The 16,685-nt window shown below is 41.2% G+C and overlaps 1 protein-coding gene across 3 annotated transcripts in view; it reads right to left on the bottom strand.

Annotated features, from left to right (window-relative positions):
* Positions 1–16,685, bottom strand: part of TUBGCP3 (tubulin gamma complex component 3) — a 116,582-nt gene that overhangs the window by 14,088 nt on the left and 85,809 nt on the right. For 2 of the 3 annotated variants that reach the window (XM_075061484.1, XM_075061485.1), the window contains 2 exons: positions 16,064–16,199; positions 15,352–15,393 (listed from right to left, as the gene is read on the bottom strand). In XM_075061484.1, coding sequence (XP_074917585.1) covers positions 15,352–15,393; positions 16,064–16,199 — 178 coding nt within the window. The remainder of the gene's footprint in view (positions 1–15,351; positions 15,394–16,063; positions 16,200–16,685) is intronic. The other variant, XM_032791843.2, reaches the window with a different exon arrangement.

Here is a 16,685-nt window from a genome sequence, read left to right as displayed (position 1 = left end):
ATGAACTCCATATTAGGTAAGTTCAAAGCCTGCCAACAAGCAGATTCCTATTTTCCTCACTTTGCTATTCCCCTGTTGTGTTCATTTTTATATCTATTCCTCCTATGTCTCTGTAAATTTCTGAGATTAAGAGCAGGATTAATTTGGGTTGAATTTTAAACATTAAGGAGAATAATCCAATTTTTATCTACAAGAAACTTATCACAAAGACTGGGAGGGTAAGAAAGGCTCCCAGGGGAAAGGATTTGACAGAAAACAGTGGGCTTCTTCCCAGTAAAAAGAAAATTTAAGAACTGCTTAAGATTTTTCTAGTTTTCACATCAATTTTAACTTTTTTCTTTGTAATACATTTTAAAAAGGCTGTTTATATGTTATCTGCATTCTTGCTCCCTCAAACCAAAATATGAGAATGACAAAATAGAGCATCAGCTTTTCACAAAGCAAGAGGTAACTGGGGTAGGTAAGTGACTGTGAAGTGCCATTTCATAGAGAAGGAAATGGAGAGAGTGGGATGGACGAGTGCTGCGGCCAGGTGTCCGAGTGTCTCCTTATGTTCTATGGGCTTAAAGTTTATTGATTAGACCTGTTATTGTTTGGAGTTTCTCCTGCAGACCTGGAGTCCAACAGTACTTCTGTGACCTCTATGCTCCAAGTTAGAGTCACTGTGGGCAGCACTCTGACCTATGGGAATAGGCATTATGCTGGAAGACAGTATCAGAGTTCCAGCACAGACTGTGTATGACAATGGACATGTCATTTACCTTCTCCAACCTGGGGTCTCCATCTGTAAACTGGGGATACTGATATTTACCCATATCATAGGGAATAGAAGCTGAAAGGCTTAGCTAAGTATTAATAGCTCACTATGTTAGAGCAAATTATTAATACTATATCTTCCCTCTGCAGCTTTTTAAGGAAACACATTCCTTTCTCTTGAATGATGATCTGGCCATAGAAGTTGATGCACTGTGAATCTCCCAGACTGGATTATAATACATTGTGTCTAAAGCTGAAGATGGACAACACAACAGCACATCTCCACACCAGGGCAAATTGTTGGGAAAATATATACTGCACTCTCCACTGGCTTTCAGTTTGCTTCTGGTGTCAGTTTAAGGTTTTACCCTCTTAATCTTTAAGGGCCACAATGGATCAGGACTGGGCTACATTAAAGAACGACTCTCCATTCATTACCCTCCCAAGACAGCTGCACTCTTCTGGAACAATGCATCTAAAAGCCCAGACCAGAGTTTGAGAGAACTGAAAATAAGGCACTCTCAGTCAAGGGTACCTACTATGGAACAACCTACCAAGTAAGTTAAAACTGTACCAAAGATTATTTTAGAGAGTATCAGAGGGGTAGCCGTGTTCGTCACTTTTTACAGATCCAGACTAAGAGTCATGGGTGAAAGCTTATGCACCAATACATCTGTTAGTCTATAAGGTGCCACAGGACTGTCGCTTTTTAGAGAGTGTTACAAAACCCATCTGTCACATTCTACCTGCCATACGTGAAGACAAGGAATTACTTACACTTACAAAAGTAAAATAATCCCAAAAATCAAAAGACATGGTAAAGAAAGCTTTGGCAAATCAGGTAGAGACAAACAGAAGAACACATTGCGATGCCATTTATGGACAGTGTTGCGTGACTCTATATTGCTGAGTGTAGCACTTAGACCCAAAAGTGATACTATTCTAGAAATACATAAAGGGCAGCCAATGACAGAGGTCTGACTAAAACTCCAGTACATTTTGCTACCAGCCATATGCACAAATTTTTAAGCCACGGTTTCATTCCTTTAGGGCCTTCTGGGTCTTTTCCAACATCTTCTGAGAATTGTTAAACAGATCACTAAACACCAGCACTGTACAAGACAAAAGGTGGTCCTTATCCTGAGGGACTTGCAACCCAAGAGAGACACGAAAGAAAGGGCATCCTGGGAAGGCCAAAGGAAAAGGACTTGACAGACTCAACGTAATTATTGATTTAGATTAAGCCAATGTGTTTCACAGCACTCTAAGTGATCAAAGTTACTGAAGACTTAACAGGAAAAATATAGCATCTACTGAGTAGGAACATGCTATACATTGTAACCCATAGATTTAGAAAAGATGTCTTTTAGAAAATCCTAATATATACAAGAGTGTGATGGGGCGCCTGCCCCACCCCCACGTGAGAGGGGGCTAGAGGAGGCCAGAGAGGCTGTGCAGGCCGGCAGCCAATCAGGAAAGGGCTTACTGAAAGTCAATCAGGGCTCAGCTGGGCCATATATAAAGGCTGCCCAGAATAGCAGCAAGCAGTGTGTCCCAGACCTTCATGGGAGAAGGTCTGTCTCCAGAGCAGGAGACCAGCACCAGGGACAGTGCAGTTCTGGGCAGGCTCAGGGGAATGAAAGGGAACTCCAGCTGCTACATGCCTGCTTCAAAAACTAGTGAAACAATTTCCTCCAAACAGGACTTGCTCCAAAACTGAGTTCCTTCAAACAGCTAACATCAAAACAAAAACAAAACAAAAAAACCTGAGGGGGGGGAAAAAAAAAAAAAAAAAAAAAAAAGAAACTTTAAGTGACTTTTCAATTGCATTTCTAAACAAATTATGTTAATGTAAAGTTACCTTGGCACAAGGCCCACGACCATCAATATTCAGTCTTGTACCAGTAACAGCTAGTCCTCATGATGGAGCCTAGAAATCATTAATTAAANGGGGGGGGGGAAAAAAAAAAAAAAAAAAAAAAAAGACTTTTGCTATTCTCCTGCCTTTCACTCCAAACATGGAATCTTCCTGAAAAGTTACCTTGGCACAAGGCCCACGACCATCAATATTCAGTCTTGTACCAGTAACAGCTAGTCCTCATGATGGAGCCTAGAAATCATTAATTAAAAGAGAAGGTTCCAGATCTCTAGTGAGATACAATATATGCTTCTAGAGTTGGTAGACAGAATCAAAGAAACGCAGGGTTGAAGTGACTTTGAGAAGTCATGTTGTTCAGCTCCCTATGCTGAGGAAGGAACAAGTATGCCCAGACAATCCCTGACAGATATTTGTCCAACCTGTTCCCAGAAACCTCCAATGATATGGATTCCACAACCTCCCTTGAGTACTTAACTGTCCTCATAATTAGAAATGTTTACCTACTAACCTAAATCTCCCTTGCTGCAGATTAAGCCTTTTATTTCTTCAGCAGAGATGAAGAACTGATCACCATCCTCTTTATAACAGCTCTTAACACATCTGAAGATTAGTAGGTCCCCACTCAACTGTTTTCTTTCAAAACTAGACATACCCAGTTGTTTAGCCTTTCAACATAAAAAGGCTTAGAAAACCTGACCTATCATTTTTGTTGCTTTCCTCTGGACTCTCCAATTTATCCACATCTTCCCTAAAACATGGCACCCAAAACTGGACACAGTACTTCAACTGAGGCCACGCCAGTGCTGAGCAGAGTGGGACAATTACCTCCTCTGTCTTACATTTGACTCTCCTTTTAATAAGTCCCAGAATTATTAGTCTTTTTTACAACTGCAATACATTGTTGTTGGCTCATATTTAATTTGTCATCCATTATGACCCCCACATCCCTTTCAGCAGTACTACTGCTGAATCAATTGTTTCACATTTTTGTATTTGTGCATTTGATTTTTCCCTTCTACTGTATTTATTGATTTAAGCCTAATTCTTCTATTTGTCGAGGTTATTTTGAAATCTAACTTGTCCTTCAAATGCCAGAACCCCCCTCCCAGCTTAGAGTCATCCGCAAAACTTCATAAGCATACTCTCCAGTCCATTATTCAAATTATTGCTAAAAGCGTTGGAGAAAAGAACTGGACCCAGGACAGACCCTTGAGTCACTCCACTAGATATATCCTCTCAGTCTGACAGCAAATCACTGATAACTACTCTAAGTATGGTCTTTCAATCAAACTACACATCCACCCCACAGTAACTTCATCTAGACCATATTTCCTGAGTTTCCGTATGAGACTAGCAAGCCTTACTAAAAATCAAGCTCTCTCAAGTCAACAGCTTTCCTCCTCCCTTCTCCACTAGTCAAGTAACCCTGTCAAAGAAGAAAATTAGGTTGGTCTGGAATAATTTGTTCTTGACAAATCCATATTGGCTATTACTTATTACCCTATTATTCTTTAGGTGCTTATAAACGGATTGGTTAATAATTTGTTCCAAATCTTGCTGGGTGTCCAAGTCAGGCTGATTGGTCTATAATTTCGAAGGTCTTCTTTGCTCTCCATTTTAAAGATAGTTACTATATTTAGCTTCTCCAGTCCCCCCATGAGTTCTCAAAGATAATCACTAATGGTTCCAAGATTGCTTCAGCTAGTTCTTTACATACCCTAAGGTGAATTTCATCAGACCCTGCCAACTTGACTACATCTAACCTATCTAAATATTCTTTAATCTGTTCTCTATATCACTTGTATTCCTTCCTCCTTGCTGTTAATATTAATTGTGTTAAGTATATGGTCAAAATTTACCTTTTAAGTGAACACTAAAGCAAAATATGCATTGAATACCTCAGCCCTTTTGATGTCATCTGTTATTAGCTCTCCTTCCCCACCAAGCAGGGAGGGCCTACACATTCTCTCATCTCTCTCTTGCTCCCAATGTATTTACAAAGCCTTTTCTTATTGCCTTGGATATCTTTTGTTAGGTGTAATTCATTTTTTGCCTGAGTCTTTCTGATTCTGTCCCTACATGCTTCTGTTATTCTTTGGTAGTCATGCTTAGCAAGTTGACATGTTTCTACTTTTGTAGGATTCCTTTTTGATTTTCAGGTCATTAAAGAACCCCTGATGGAGCCATATTGGCTTCTTTCTTCCTATCTTTCCTTCACATCAGGATAGTTTGCTATTGTGCCTTTAATATTGTCTCTGAGAAACTGCCAGCTCTCCTGAACTCCTTTATACCTTAGATTTTCTTCCTAAAAGACCTTACCTACCAGCTCTCTGAATTTGTTAAAGTCTGCTTTTTGAATTCCATTGTTCTTATACTGGAGCTCTCACTCTTTCCTTTCCTTAGAATCATAAAATCTATCATTTCATGATCACTTTAACCTAAATTGCTTCCACCTTCATATTTGCAACCAATTCCTCCCTGTTAGTCAGAATCAAGTCTAACATGGCTGCCCTGTGGTTACTTCCTTAACGTCCTGAAACAAGAAGTTGTCCCCAACGCATTCCAAGAACTTTCTGGAGATTTTGTACTTGCCATATTACTTTTCCAACAAATATCTGGGCAGTTCAAGTGCCACATAGGTACAAAGGTATGGGGACTTTAACATTTCAACACTTTGTATAGGAAAGCTACATTACGTAAATTGCAGAAGTTTCTATACTTAGTTATAATCCAATTCCCCTTTCTAAATCTTGTACAGTTGGATACATGATAATAATATAGCCTGCCTTTTCAGGTGTATGGTGCAGGTATGTGTGTGTTGGGGGAGGGGGGGGGATTTTGAAAAACCTCTAAAAATAAAGTTAATTTTTTTCTAAAAATTCTCTATTTGTATTTGGCTCTTCTATGACTGACAAAGTCTTCACTGGCATGTATAAGTCTCTTATACCTTTGCCAGTAGCAAGCATGCGGCCAGCATACTGACAAAAAGCTTTACACTATAGCATACATGCTTCTCTCATAGTATTATTATACAGCTTTGTTTACACCCAACTTTTATTACATATAAAGAAGCACCTGTCCCTTGTTCTAGGCAATCCTTCATATATTTTAAAACAATTAAAAAACTCAAGACTCTTCCAGTAATCTCATTTTGTCCAATAATCAATACATCCATAACCGAGCTGCTACTATATATATCCTCTCTTTGTGATCTCCCAGAGTCTCAAAGGACAGAATACACACATGGGCCTTGGATCAGATGGGAGGCAGGAGGGGAAGAAGCAAATTGGAAAATGGAATGGCCCTCAAGGAGAACACCCCACCAGATGTCTCCTTCACTCTTGTATGAGTGGAGCTCCAATTCAGACACCTCCACTGCTCAAAACAGTAACTGCAAACCATGGGGAGAGAGGTGATCTGACACATAGGTACCAGTCTATTTAGGGCTAGACCAAAATCAGTAAAAAAAATTATCCAATACCTAGTAGGTAGCCAGTATGGATCCAAAATACACTGTTGTTGTGTGCTCCCAGAAAGATGTACACTATAAAAAGAGCACTGAAAAATTCAAAATCAGCTTTAAACTTCTGAATAGATTCAAGATCTAGCCACACAGGAGCACACTACAGTGGTTTATTCTAGAAGTGACAAAAGTGTGACTAGTCCATTCATATCTGAAAAAAATGGCAGCTTCCTGGCTGTAAATACATGAAATAAAGCTGTTCTGGCCACAGCTGATATGTGCTCTTTTAACAGCTAGAAGTCCAACCAGACTTCTAGATTGTTCACCTGCCCCACAAATGAAAAGAAAAAGCAAAACCAACCAACCAGAGAGGGGCAAATATGGATCTCTGCCAGCTGTCTCTCTCAAACAAACAAACAAACAAACATCACTTTCATCTTCTCTGGATTGAGTATTATTTTGTATTTCACACACATGCAAAAAAAATCAGAGAAAGCAGAACACAACACTATGCCAAAGCAGCAATGAACCAAAATCAGACTTCTAAGGATTAACAAGTACCATCTTCTGTAAAATTAGACAAGAAAACTAGACTATATTGTGCAAACAATCCAAATAAAACAAAAAAAAGTTCTTTGGCTCTGTAGATAGGAAACACACACTGCTAAAAACCATTTGTAATTCTCTACTGCCCTCTAAAGGCCGTTTCAAGAATTTCAACTTTGTAGTTTGGATGATTAAAAACAGGTGTATTACATACATCTTTGGACTAGACATTGTAAAAATAGCCACAAGAAGTTTATATTAATCTGAATAAGACAAAAAAAGGTGTGTTTTTTTAATAGTCTACATTTACCACCTAACACATGCAGTGAAACAGTAGTAGTTCAGAGTAAGACTGTGGCCAGAACTCCATCTTTGGCATGAACTAGAATCCCCAAGTATTCCAGCACACAAAAACGTAAAACATAACCCAACAATTCCCCCCAAGCATAAATGATTAGGGTAATTTTTCCACATAACCCTTAGTTTTGCTGTTAATTAATACAAATCAGGGCTTTAGTGTTACTTCTGATTTTGCAAGCGCATAACCCACAGGTCAAATTAAGAGGGAATGTAAGTAGGTGTCAAGTTAGACCTACTTAAACTGATGTAGTCAAGATGTGTTGAAAGTGGCAATGTAATTTACAAACCAAAGAACTGGAAGAAGTTAGGAGTTAAAGTAGATAGCCACCTACTTTTATATAACCACTCTTGCACCTCTTGTTCATTGCCTTGCTTGCTACACTCCTGTTCCAGCCTCTCAGCACATGCATTGCCACCAAATCAGACTTCACTTTACTGAAGGGACAGGAGGCAATATATAAAATAGGATACAAGTTAAAAACTAGTAACGGAGATGCATCTGAAGTAAGTCTAAGGGGAGGAGTTTAGGGATGATGGAGGGATGATAAACGGGAATGAGGATATGGAGGTGGATATTACCGCATCTGAGGTAGAGGCCAAACTTGAACAGCTTAATGGAACAAAATCGGAGGGCCCGGACAATCTCCATCCCAGGCAATAAAGGAACTGGCATATGAAATTGCGAGCCCGTTAGCGAGAATTTTTTACTCAATCGGTAAACTCGGTGGTTGTACCGTACGGATCTGGAGAATTGCTAACGTAGTTCCTATTTTTCAAGAAAGGGAAAAAAGTGATTGAGTAACTATAGGCCTGTTAGCTTGGACGTCATGGTTAGTATGTAAGGTCTTGGAAAAAATTTTAAATGATGCCCACATCTGTAGTAATTTGGACCCACTCACTCTGCAAGCCTGAAGCAGATTCCAGAGGAGCCAGGTTGGCATTGGTGTCAGATGGCAAGTTTATTTGGGGACATTTTATTGTATGTCCATCTGGTGTCATTTCTGGTGGTCATTTCTGCAGCATTCTATCATTTTTCTCCAACTGGCTTCTATGGGAATTATGCTCAACCGATCAAAGTTTCCAATCAGAGTAAGCACAATATAAAGCTTACAGCTGGGAGAAAGAGAGAGCAGAGGCTGTGTCCATTTGTCATCACTTTCTAAAGGATTAATTTTTACCGTATTGAGATGCTGGAATTAAAACAAATAAATAAGTTTGAAATACCCTAAAGAATGTGCTCAGACTGACAGAGTCAGGATTTTAAACCTACTTAACCACTGTACTCACAGTCACAAATAACAGTGTAACTACAGCTCAGTATGATGGGATGTCATGCAAAATTATAGAACAGAATATATTGCAAATTTTGGAATAAACATGCTATTCTTCATGTTCAAATTAGCTTTGTGGCAGGTGTCCAGCCCATATTTTGTTAATGATTTTGCAAAAATTAAAAGCGTACAAGTATCAAAACACCTACTCTTTAATCACAGGCTGGGACATATAGTTTCTAACATCTAAAGATTTCTAAGCCATTGAAAATCATCTATTGTGTTCAAGATTGTCTGTTTGTTGGTTTCACTGCCAGGCTCATTATAATAGGCCAAGTAGAATCACTGAGGATGACATGTGTTATAACGTTGTTTAGTCTGAAAAACAGATTAAAATAGGGTAGTTTAATTTACAAAAACTGCCTGTTGGGTCTTAGAAAGTGGCTTTCCTTCAAGTCTGTGGTTGAATTGGAGAAGAAGTTGAGGGCCTCTAATTATAGGCCTGGTCAAAGGGAGTGTTCAACTCTTTTGTAAATTGGGCCCAATGACAGTGGTCACAACAGGTCTTACTCATTGTTGTATTATTAGTGCAAGTGTAAACTTCGCTCATCTCAACAATTCAGATGTTCTAGTTACATTGTCAAGTGGATAGGTGAGAGCTATAAATCAGTGGCAGAGATACTCCAGGACAGAGAACAAGGCAAGGCAACATTTCCTGGTCCCTACAGCCCCCTTCTGCTCAAACTCCTTGATGGATCATGAGGCAGAACACTCTCACGAAGTGTTGGCAGAGAGTATTTTCTTTCTAGAGGACCCAACATCATTCTCTTTTGCAACAGAGGCTTTAAGACTGCTCCTTGCAACAGTTGGTAGGCTAAGATTCTGTGTTCCAATCCAAGTTTGAACCCCATCTCTCTCTGTAATGAAGTGAGAGGCATAGTCCTGTGCATGGAGTGCCTCCTTCACAAATAAGCTTAAGCGGTACCTTTCAAGGTCTAGAGAAAGAGACATGAAAAATTTTAGAGACCTCAAAGCTGAGTCATGTGGCCCAGGAAGTTTCCCTGCAACTGATTAAAAATTCAGGGGGTGGAGAACTGATTGGTGGATCTGTGCATGCCTGTGTGTGAGAGGGTTTGTCTTCAAACCACAATTTTGAGGACTTCAATAACTCAGCCATGGGTTAGGGGTTGTTATAAAAGTGGATGGGTAGGGTTCTGTGGCCTGCTTTGTGCAGGAGGTCAGACTAGATGATCATATTGGTCCCTTCTGACCTACGAGTCTATGAGCGTAAGTTAGTGAAATGTACATATTTGTGGAGGGTGGGAGTTGGGGGGAGGGGGAGAACTGAAAGGTTTAAGATTGAACAGTTTTAAACTCTACGATGCACCTCTCAATTTATTACGCTGAGGCAAAGGAAGAGGAAAAAGTAATGTTCATCATATGGAATAGCTCTGCCAAGTTGTGGCCAACAATCACTGCAAATGGAACCCTTTGAACTCCAATACAAGTGTTAATTCATTGATATAACTGTATGCCCTTTTTGTGAGACCTCTCTATTAATATCATTTTCCAGGTTGGATATTACCTGACTTTCCCAGACATCATTTCACATCACCTACATTGCTACAGTATTTCCACAAACTAAATCAAGAGTGCAATGATCTCTCACCTACAGACTTTACAGATGGAAATCTATAATCTTGAATGTCCCATTGATAAAGCCCTGCACAGATATAAAATTTGTATCCCCACCTGATCTGCAAACAGTCTGTGGATATAAAAGTGGATATCCACGAATTTGCAGGGCTCTACCAACTGAGTTTGTTGAGTCCTGCTGTACCAGCACTGAGTACTCAATACAGTATAATTATCTTAGTTTTGATCCAGTGTTAGGGTGCTTGACGAAATGGTAACATTGTGTATGTATGGTTTATTGTTAACCTTACATCCTATTTTGCTACTACTAGGACAGTGGGGAAGCAAAAATTTCATAGGAGTTTAGTACAGATCAAGACTCTGATCATAAATCTGTCAATGTCTCAGTCCTGCCTTTCTGTAGTTCCTGGAATTACAAAGAATTGGACAAATCTGTCTATTCAGAAGATGGAACAATTCGATTTTATTTTAGAACTTGTGTTGCCCTACCACTACTTTTGGTTCCATTCGCATAAGATGGAAATATAATGAATGCAATATCTCCAATGTTTTTATGCCAGGTGCAACTGAACCAATTAATACAAATCCAGAGCGCATTCTGCAACATATCCTAAAAAATATTTCTAAACAATCTTATAGAAGCACGAGATAAGTCCTGGCTTTTCAAATGCGGGGTACAGGCAACAAAATAGCATCTGTCAGATTCATTTTCATCTATGTTTTATTGGAGACTTCCCTCACTATACTCATCGCGATAAGTGGAGTGACTTCACTTTCATGCATGTGAAAAGTGCTCATTGTACAGCTCAGGTAATCCCTTACCTCAAGGCCACACAAATACATTTAGGTACAATCCTGACATGAAGAGCTCTCAAGCCACTTAAAGTTACAGCTTCCAACTTTAGATTGATATGGAAATAGTGTAAAGTTCCAGAGAGTGCTGCCCCAACAGATAAAAGTGTGTGTTAATACAGGGGTAGGTACCTTTGAGAAGTGGTGTGCCAAGTCTTCATTAATTTAAGGTTTCACGCACTAGTAAAAGGTTTTGCATGCCAGACCGGCAGTGCGGGTGGCAGACGGAACCCCAGACCAGCAATGGGCTGAGCCGTTCAGTCTGCTGCCGGTCTGGGGTCCCGACTGCCGGCCCTGCTCAGCCTGCTGACAGCCGGGTTCCATCCATCCTGGCTGGCAGCGGGCTGAGCAGGGCCAGCGGCCGGGACCTCAGCTGACAAGGGGCCAGAGGCTGGAACCCCAGACTGGCAGCGTGCTGAACAGCTCATCCCGCTGCTGGTCTGGGGTTTTGTAATTCAGGCCGGCCATGGGCTGAGCAGGGCCGGTGGCCAGTACCCCAGCTGGCAGCAGAGTGCCACTAAAAATCAGCCTGCATGCCGCCTTTGGTACGTGTGCTGCAGGTTGCCGACCCCGTGTTAATATTTGTGAAAAGCCAATGAAGTGAGGAAACAGAGGGTGAAATGCTGTCATTATCTCACCCGACTGTAGCCAAGAATTGCAGAGTTCTCTTTGTTTATAGGATGTATATCATAACCCACGTGTGACATTCCATGTGTTACTTTCCCACACCATAGGAAAGTAGTAGCCATCTTGACCAATATAAATGAAACGTGAAGATTCAGGGGAGCTGGGGGGGAAGAGGGAGGCAAAGACGTTTAAACCGATTTTAGCAGTGTTAAACTGATCTAACGCTGTACCCGTCCACACTACAAGGCCCTTTATATCGATATAAAGGGCTCTTTAAATTGGTTTTTGTACTCCTCCCCAACAAGAGGAGTAGCGCTAAAATCGGTATTACCATATCAGATTAGGGTTAGTGTGGCCGCAAATTGACGGTATTGGCCTCCAGGCGGTATCCCACAGTGCACCACTGTGACCGCTCTGGACAGTGATCTGAACTCGGATGCTGTGGCCAGGTAAACAGGAAAAGCCCCGCAAAATTTAGATTTTCATTTCCTGTTTGCCCAGTGTGGAGCTCTGATCAGCACAGGTGGCAATGCAGTCCCAAATCTAAAAAGAGCTCCGGCATGGACCGTACGGGAGATACTGGATCTGATCGCTGATGGGAAACAAATCTGTTCTATCAAAGCTCCGTTACAGAAGACGATAATGCCAAGCGTTTGAAAAAATCTCCAGGCACACAGTGCTGTGTGACAGCGTAACGGAAGTCAGAGCAAATGGACGTCATGGTAGACGGACGGTATTGAGGACTCCAGCTATCCCACCAATCCACAGCAGTCTCCGGAAAGTATTTGCATTTTTGGTTGACTTCCAAGTGCCTATAGCTCAACATATTGTCCGGCGTGAGTCAGGGAATAGCTCCTCAATTTACTCCCCCCCACCACGGGTGAAAGAAAAGGGGAAAGAAACCGCTTTCATGACTTTTCAGTGTCACCCTATGGTCTACTGAATGCGGCTGGTAGACGCGATGTGCAGCAGTGAAGTGCCAGTATTTCGCTCCTCCCCCTCCCCCAATGGCATGTGCATAGGACTGGTAACCGTTCTTTATCAACCCTGATTGCTCCCATGCTTGATAACTGCTGATTACCCCTGGCTAGCCGAGTGTAGGCCAGCCGGGGGGCGCTCGGGTAAAAATAGGAATAGATTCCGTGTCACTCTTCCCAGTAGGGTGACAGAAACAGCTTAACCAAAAACCGCATCACAGAAACAATCTTGGCTGTGAGTCTATGTCAGCCCTCTCTTTCATGTTAGACGTATATAAGTTCTGTACTTTGCCTGGTACTACTCATTGCATGGTGGATGTGCTTCCTCCCCCTCACACACCCCTTAATGTCTCTGCTGACTTTCATAAGCACCGGGGAGGTCTCTTCCCCCTCCAGTTTTGATCTCACTACAATCAGATTCTCTACTGATTTCTTTATTCCTTGCATTCTTGTTATTAATGCATAACAAAGGTTGGGGTACAGCTGCAACGCTCAGCCCATGGAGTGTGCGGGTGGGTCAACGGGTGGGTTTGCAGGCACCCCCTGTGAATGGCATGTAGCTTATCATTTCGCAGGATCGACACGGAGCAGCCTGTGCTGTCTGATACACGGGTTCTCTAGTATCACTTGCCCATATTCTAGTAGAACGACTATTTTAGAAACCATATAAGGAGGTGATTGACTTGGGGAGTCATGCCCAGTTTTGCTTTCGCCCCCGGCCGATTCTCAGCCAGGCACCCACAGAGTCAGCAGACAGTACAGAGGGACAGATAATCGTCATCTCATTGCCAATTTACCCAGCAGCAGACGGTACAGAATGACTGATAACCATCTCTCTATCATGCAAAGCAAATGAATGCAGCTGTTGGAGCGCTGGAGTATCACCTCTGTCTGCAGCATCCAGTACACATACGTGGACCGTAAAAAAATAAAAAACTGAACGGGCTCCATGGTTGCCGTGCTTTGGCGTCTGCCAGGGCAATCCAGGAAAAAGGAGCGAAATGATTGTCTGCCATTGCTTTCCCGGAGCAAGGAATGACTGACGACATTTACCCAGAATCACCCCGCACAATGATTTTTGCCCCATCAGCCACTGGCTCAACCCGAAATTCTAAGGGGCAGGGAGAACTGCGGGAACTATGGATAGCTATGGAATAGCTACCCACGGTGCAACGCTCTGGAAAATTGACGCTAGCTTCGGACCATGGACGCACACCACCAATTAAGTGCTTATGTGGCCGCGTGCACTCGATTTATACAATCTGTTTTATAAAACTGGTTTATGTAAAATCGGAATAATCCGTAGTGTAGACGATCCCAAAGACTAGGCCAATACAACATATCACTCTCTACCACCAGTCTGCACCTTACTACCATCAATCCACTTGGTAAGATGTCAGCTGAATTGGAAGGCAACAAGTTGTTGTGACTTTTGTTAGTGCTAGTATGCGTCAGAGCTTTCTAATTTCACTCCTATCCTGGCAGCTCTACACCTCCTCCCTTCCTTTATTCCGCTTTAATCCTAGCTATGGAGTGGAGTAAGGCAGGGCAACTACTAAGCTCTGAAGGGTGATTCAAAGAGGCTTGCTACTTTCAACTACAGCTACTCCCTTTAGCTGGGGAGTGGAACACCATGAAGAACATGTGGAACAGAGAAGCAAGAGGAGAAAAAAAGCACTATGGGGAAGAGACAGGCTGAGGGGAACAAAGAAAAGGGGGAGAACAGGTGGTAGCAGGTGGGAAAAAACATCAGAGAGAATTAGAAAAAAAACCAGCAAAGAAAAGAGAAGACTATGAAAATAGCAGAAATATTTTGTCATATCCTTCATCAAAAAAGGAAAAATTAGAATCCAATAACTGGCAATATCTCCAGGAGCAGCAGATGTTTTTCTGAGGATAGGCCTAAGACAGCTGCTCTCAAACTGTGGGTCATGACCCCAAAGTGGGTCGTGACCCCATTTTAAGGGGTCACCAGGGTTGACTTAGCCTGGCTGGGGCCCAAGGCCGGAGCTGAAGCTCAAGCCCCACCGCCCAAGGCCGAAGCCCAAGGGTTTCAGCTCAGGTTACAGGCTCCCTGCTGGGGCTAAAGTCCTTGGGCTTCTGCTTTAGCCTCCCCGCCCAGGATGGTGGGACTTGGGCTTTGGCTTTCGCCCCCCTCCACCTGGGGAAGCGGGGATCAGCTTTTGGTTCAGGCTTTGGTACCCGCTTTTGGGGTCGTGTAACAACTTTTGTTATCAGAAGAGGGTCATGGTGCAATGAACTTTGAGAATCCTGGGCCTTAGGAGATTATGCCTTTTTTCAGGAAGGCAGGGTCTCTAATAATAATGGACCCAATTTCCTCTGCAAGATTTTGCCAGCCAAGAGGTTCATGGATCCAAGTTACAGATTACAATACGAAGTTATTATATGTATAGCACTAACAGTGTGTTAGTAGCTTTGCTGACAGCTGTGAAGACAAGGGCTCTGCCCCATTTAGCTTATTGTAATCGAAACCAGTTGAAATTTAATTAGAAAAAATAAAATTTGTAACAAAAATTTGTGTCTGTAGCTCAATACTTAAGTTGTTTTATGCTTTTTTAAAAAAAGTACTTATTACATAAAACAATGAAAACTATCAATATTGGTTACCTTAATTTATTTTCCTTGTGTTACAACTACGAAAACAACCTCAAAGCACATTTAAAACTGAACAAAACCTCCACCCACTGCCTCTTGTGCTCTCGTTTAGACAAAGTATATTGGCTTTATGCTCTTAAACGCTCCATGTTAAAGTTATCACCATGTATGGAAGCGCAATTGAGTATTTAATTTCAGTTTTAGCCTACCACAGGATTTTCTTTTCAAATACAGTTCCAAGTTATTGAACAAAATTTGCTTTTGCTCTGGACAATAAGCAGAACGCTATCTTATTTACTACAACTAAGGAAGATATTTAAAAAAACTTTAAAATTAAAATACACTAACCTATGAATATGTGAAAAGCTATTTCAGATATCAGCGCTGTCCCTATAATATATAATGGACAATGTGAGAATAAAACTGCCCACATGAAACTCTACTGAAGCCAATCAAGCTTTGCATGGGTGTAGCTGTTCACCTTCATGTTGTCCCTCACAAGACTGGGATCTTATTTATTATATAAAAGGTTTAGCCATCTAATAACTGCCAGACTGTAGCGAACAGTACTGCCAAAATACAAAATAAGTGATTTAATGTATTCTGAAAAATTGATTAAAACATTCTCTCTCTTTCTTGATTGTGAGATCTTTTTAAAAATATACATAGTAGGCAGAGTTTAGCTACTTCTGACTGACACCACGCAGTTTTGATGTATCTTTTAAAAACATCTGCACTGATTTTCGTCTTTTCCCTCCCCTGAAAAAAATAGAAAAAGTGAACAAATGCCTAAGAAGTTCTCAATGCTACAATAATTCAATGACTGACGATCAACAAGCAGCAATACAAAAGTCATAGGATAGACTTTCCATTCCCAACTACCAAATTTCTTATGTGATCAAGTTAAATAATAAAAACATTTTGTTGCCACCTACTCAGAAATGTCTTATTTATAAATTCTTTTTTATCTCCACTAGCTGGATTTTTCCCTGGTGTACAATTTTAACTAAATTGCATCTAAACACCAATTAATACATTACCCATTTTGTTTTTCCCCTACCTGGCATACATTTCAGGAGCTTTGCATTGCACATATGTCCTTTCCATATGTCTGTGAGAATATATTCCATCCGCTTTGCTCGCCATAGGAAGTTAAACACCCTTAGATAGTGGCTCATGCACTCTCGTGTAAATACCTGCAAATAAAATCAATATAGCAGCATAAAATAAAATTACCAGATTTGCTGTTTGTTTTGTTTCTTTAAATCTTTCTATGCTATCCCAAGCAATGTATACAGGTTTTACCAGAAGATTACAACACGAAATAAATCCAAAGCTCTAGGGAGGTTATTCCCTCTATGCAGGGAGCTGATTTGGCTCAGTCATCAACTGCCCCAGCAATAAGCAAAACACCATTATAAAAGCTGAATCAGGAAAAAAAAAAAAAAAAAAGAGTAAAAGGTTCCACTTTACTAAAATAAAGTCAAAGTCTGGACTGGCAGAGGAGGACTTCTCAAAACCATGTGATAAGGCAAGTCTCCAGGATCGCTCTGTGTCACAACAGTCATAGGCTGTGGTGCAGTTTACAGACTACAATGTCAAGTCAGCAATGATGTATCTAAGGCTGCCCAGGTGGCTCTAGAGCACTAAGACTGAAACATCCCTTTCAGTCTCAGACAACC

This window comes from Chelonoidis abingdonii, chromosome 1, assembly GCF_003597395.2.
Source record: "Chelonoidis abingdonii isolate Lonesome George chromosome 1, CheloAbing_2.0, whole genome shotgun sequence".
NCBI classification, from domain to species: Eukaryota; Metazoa; Chordata; order Testudines; family Testudinidae; genus Chelonoidis; species Chelonoidis abingdonii.
Note: the sequence above shows the minus strand (reverse complement) of the source record. Positions and strands in the feature narration are given on the sequence as shown.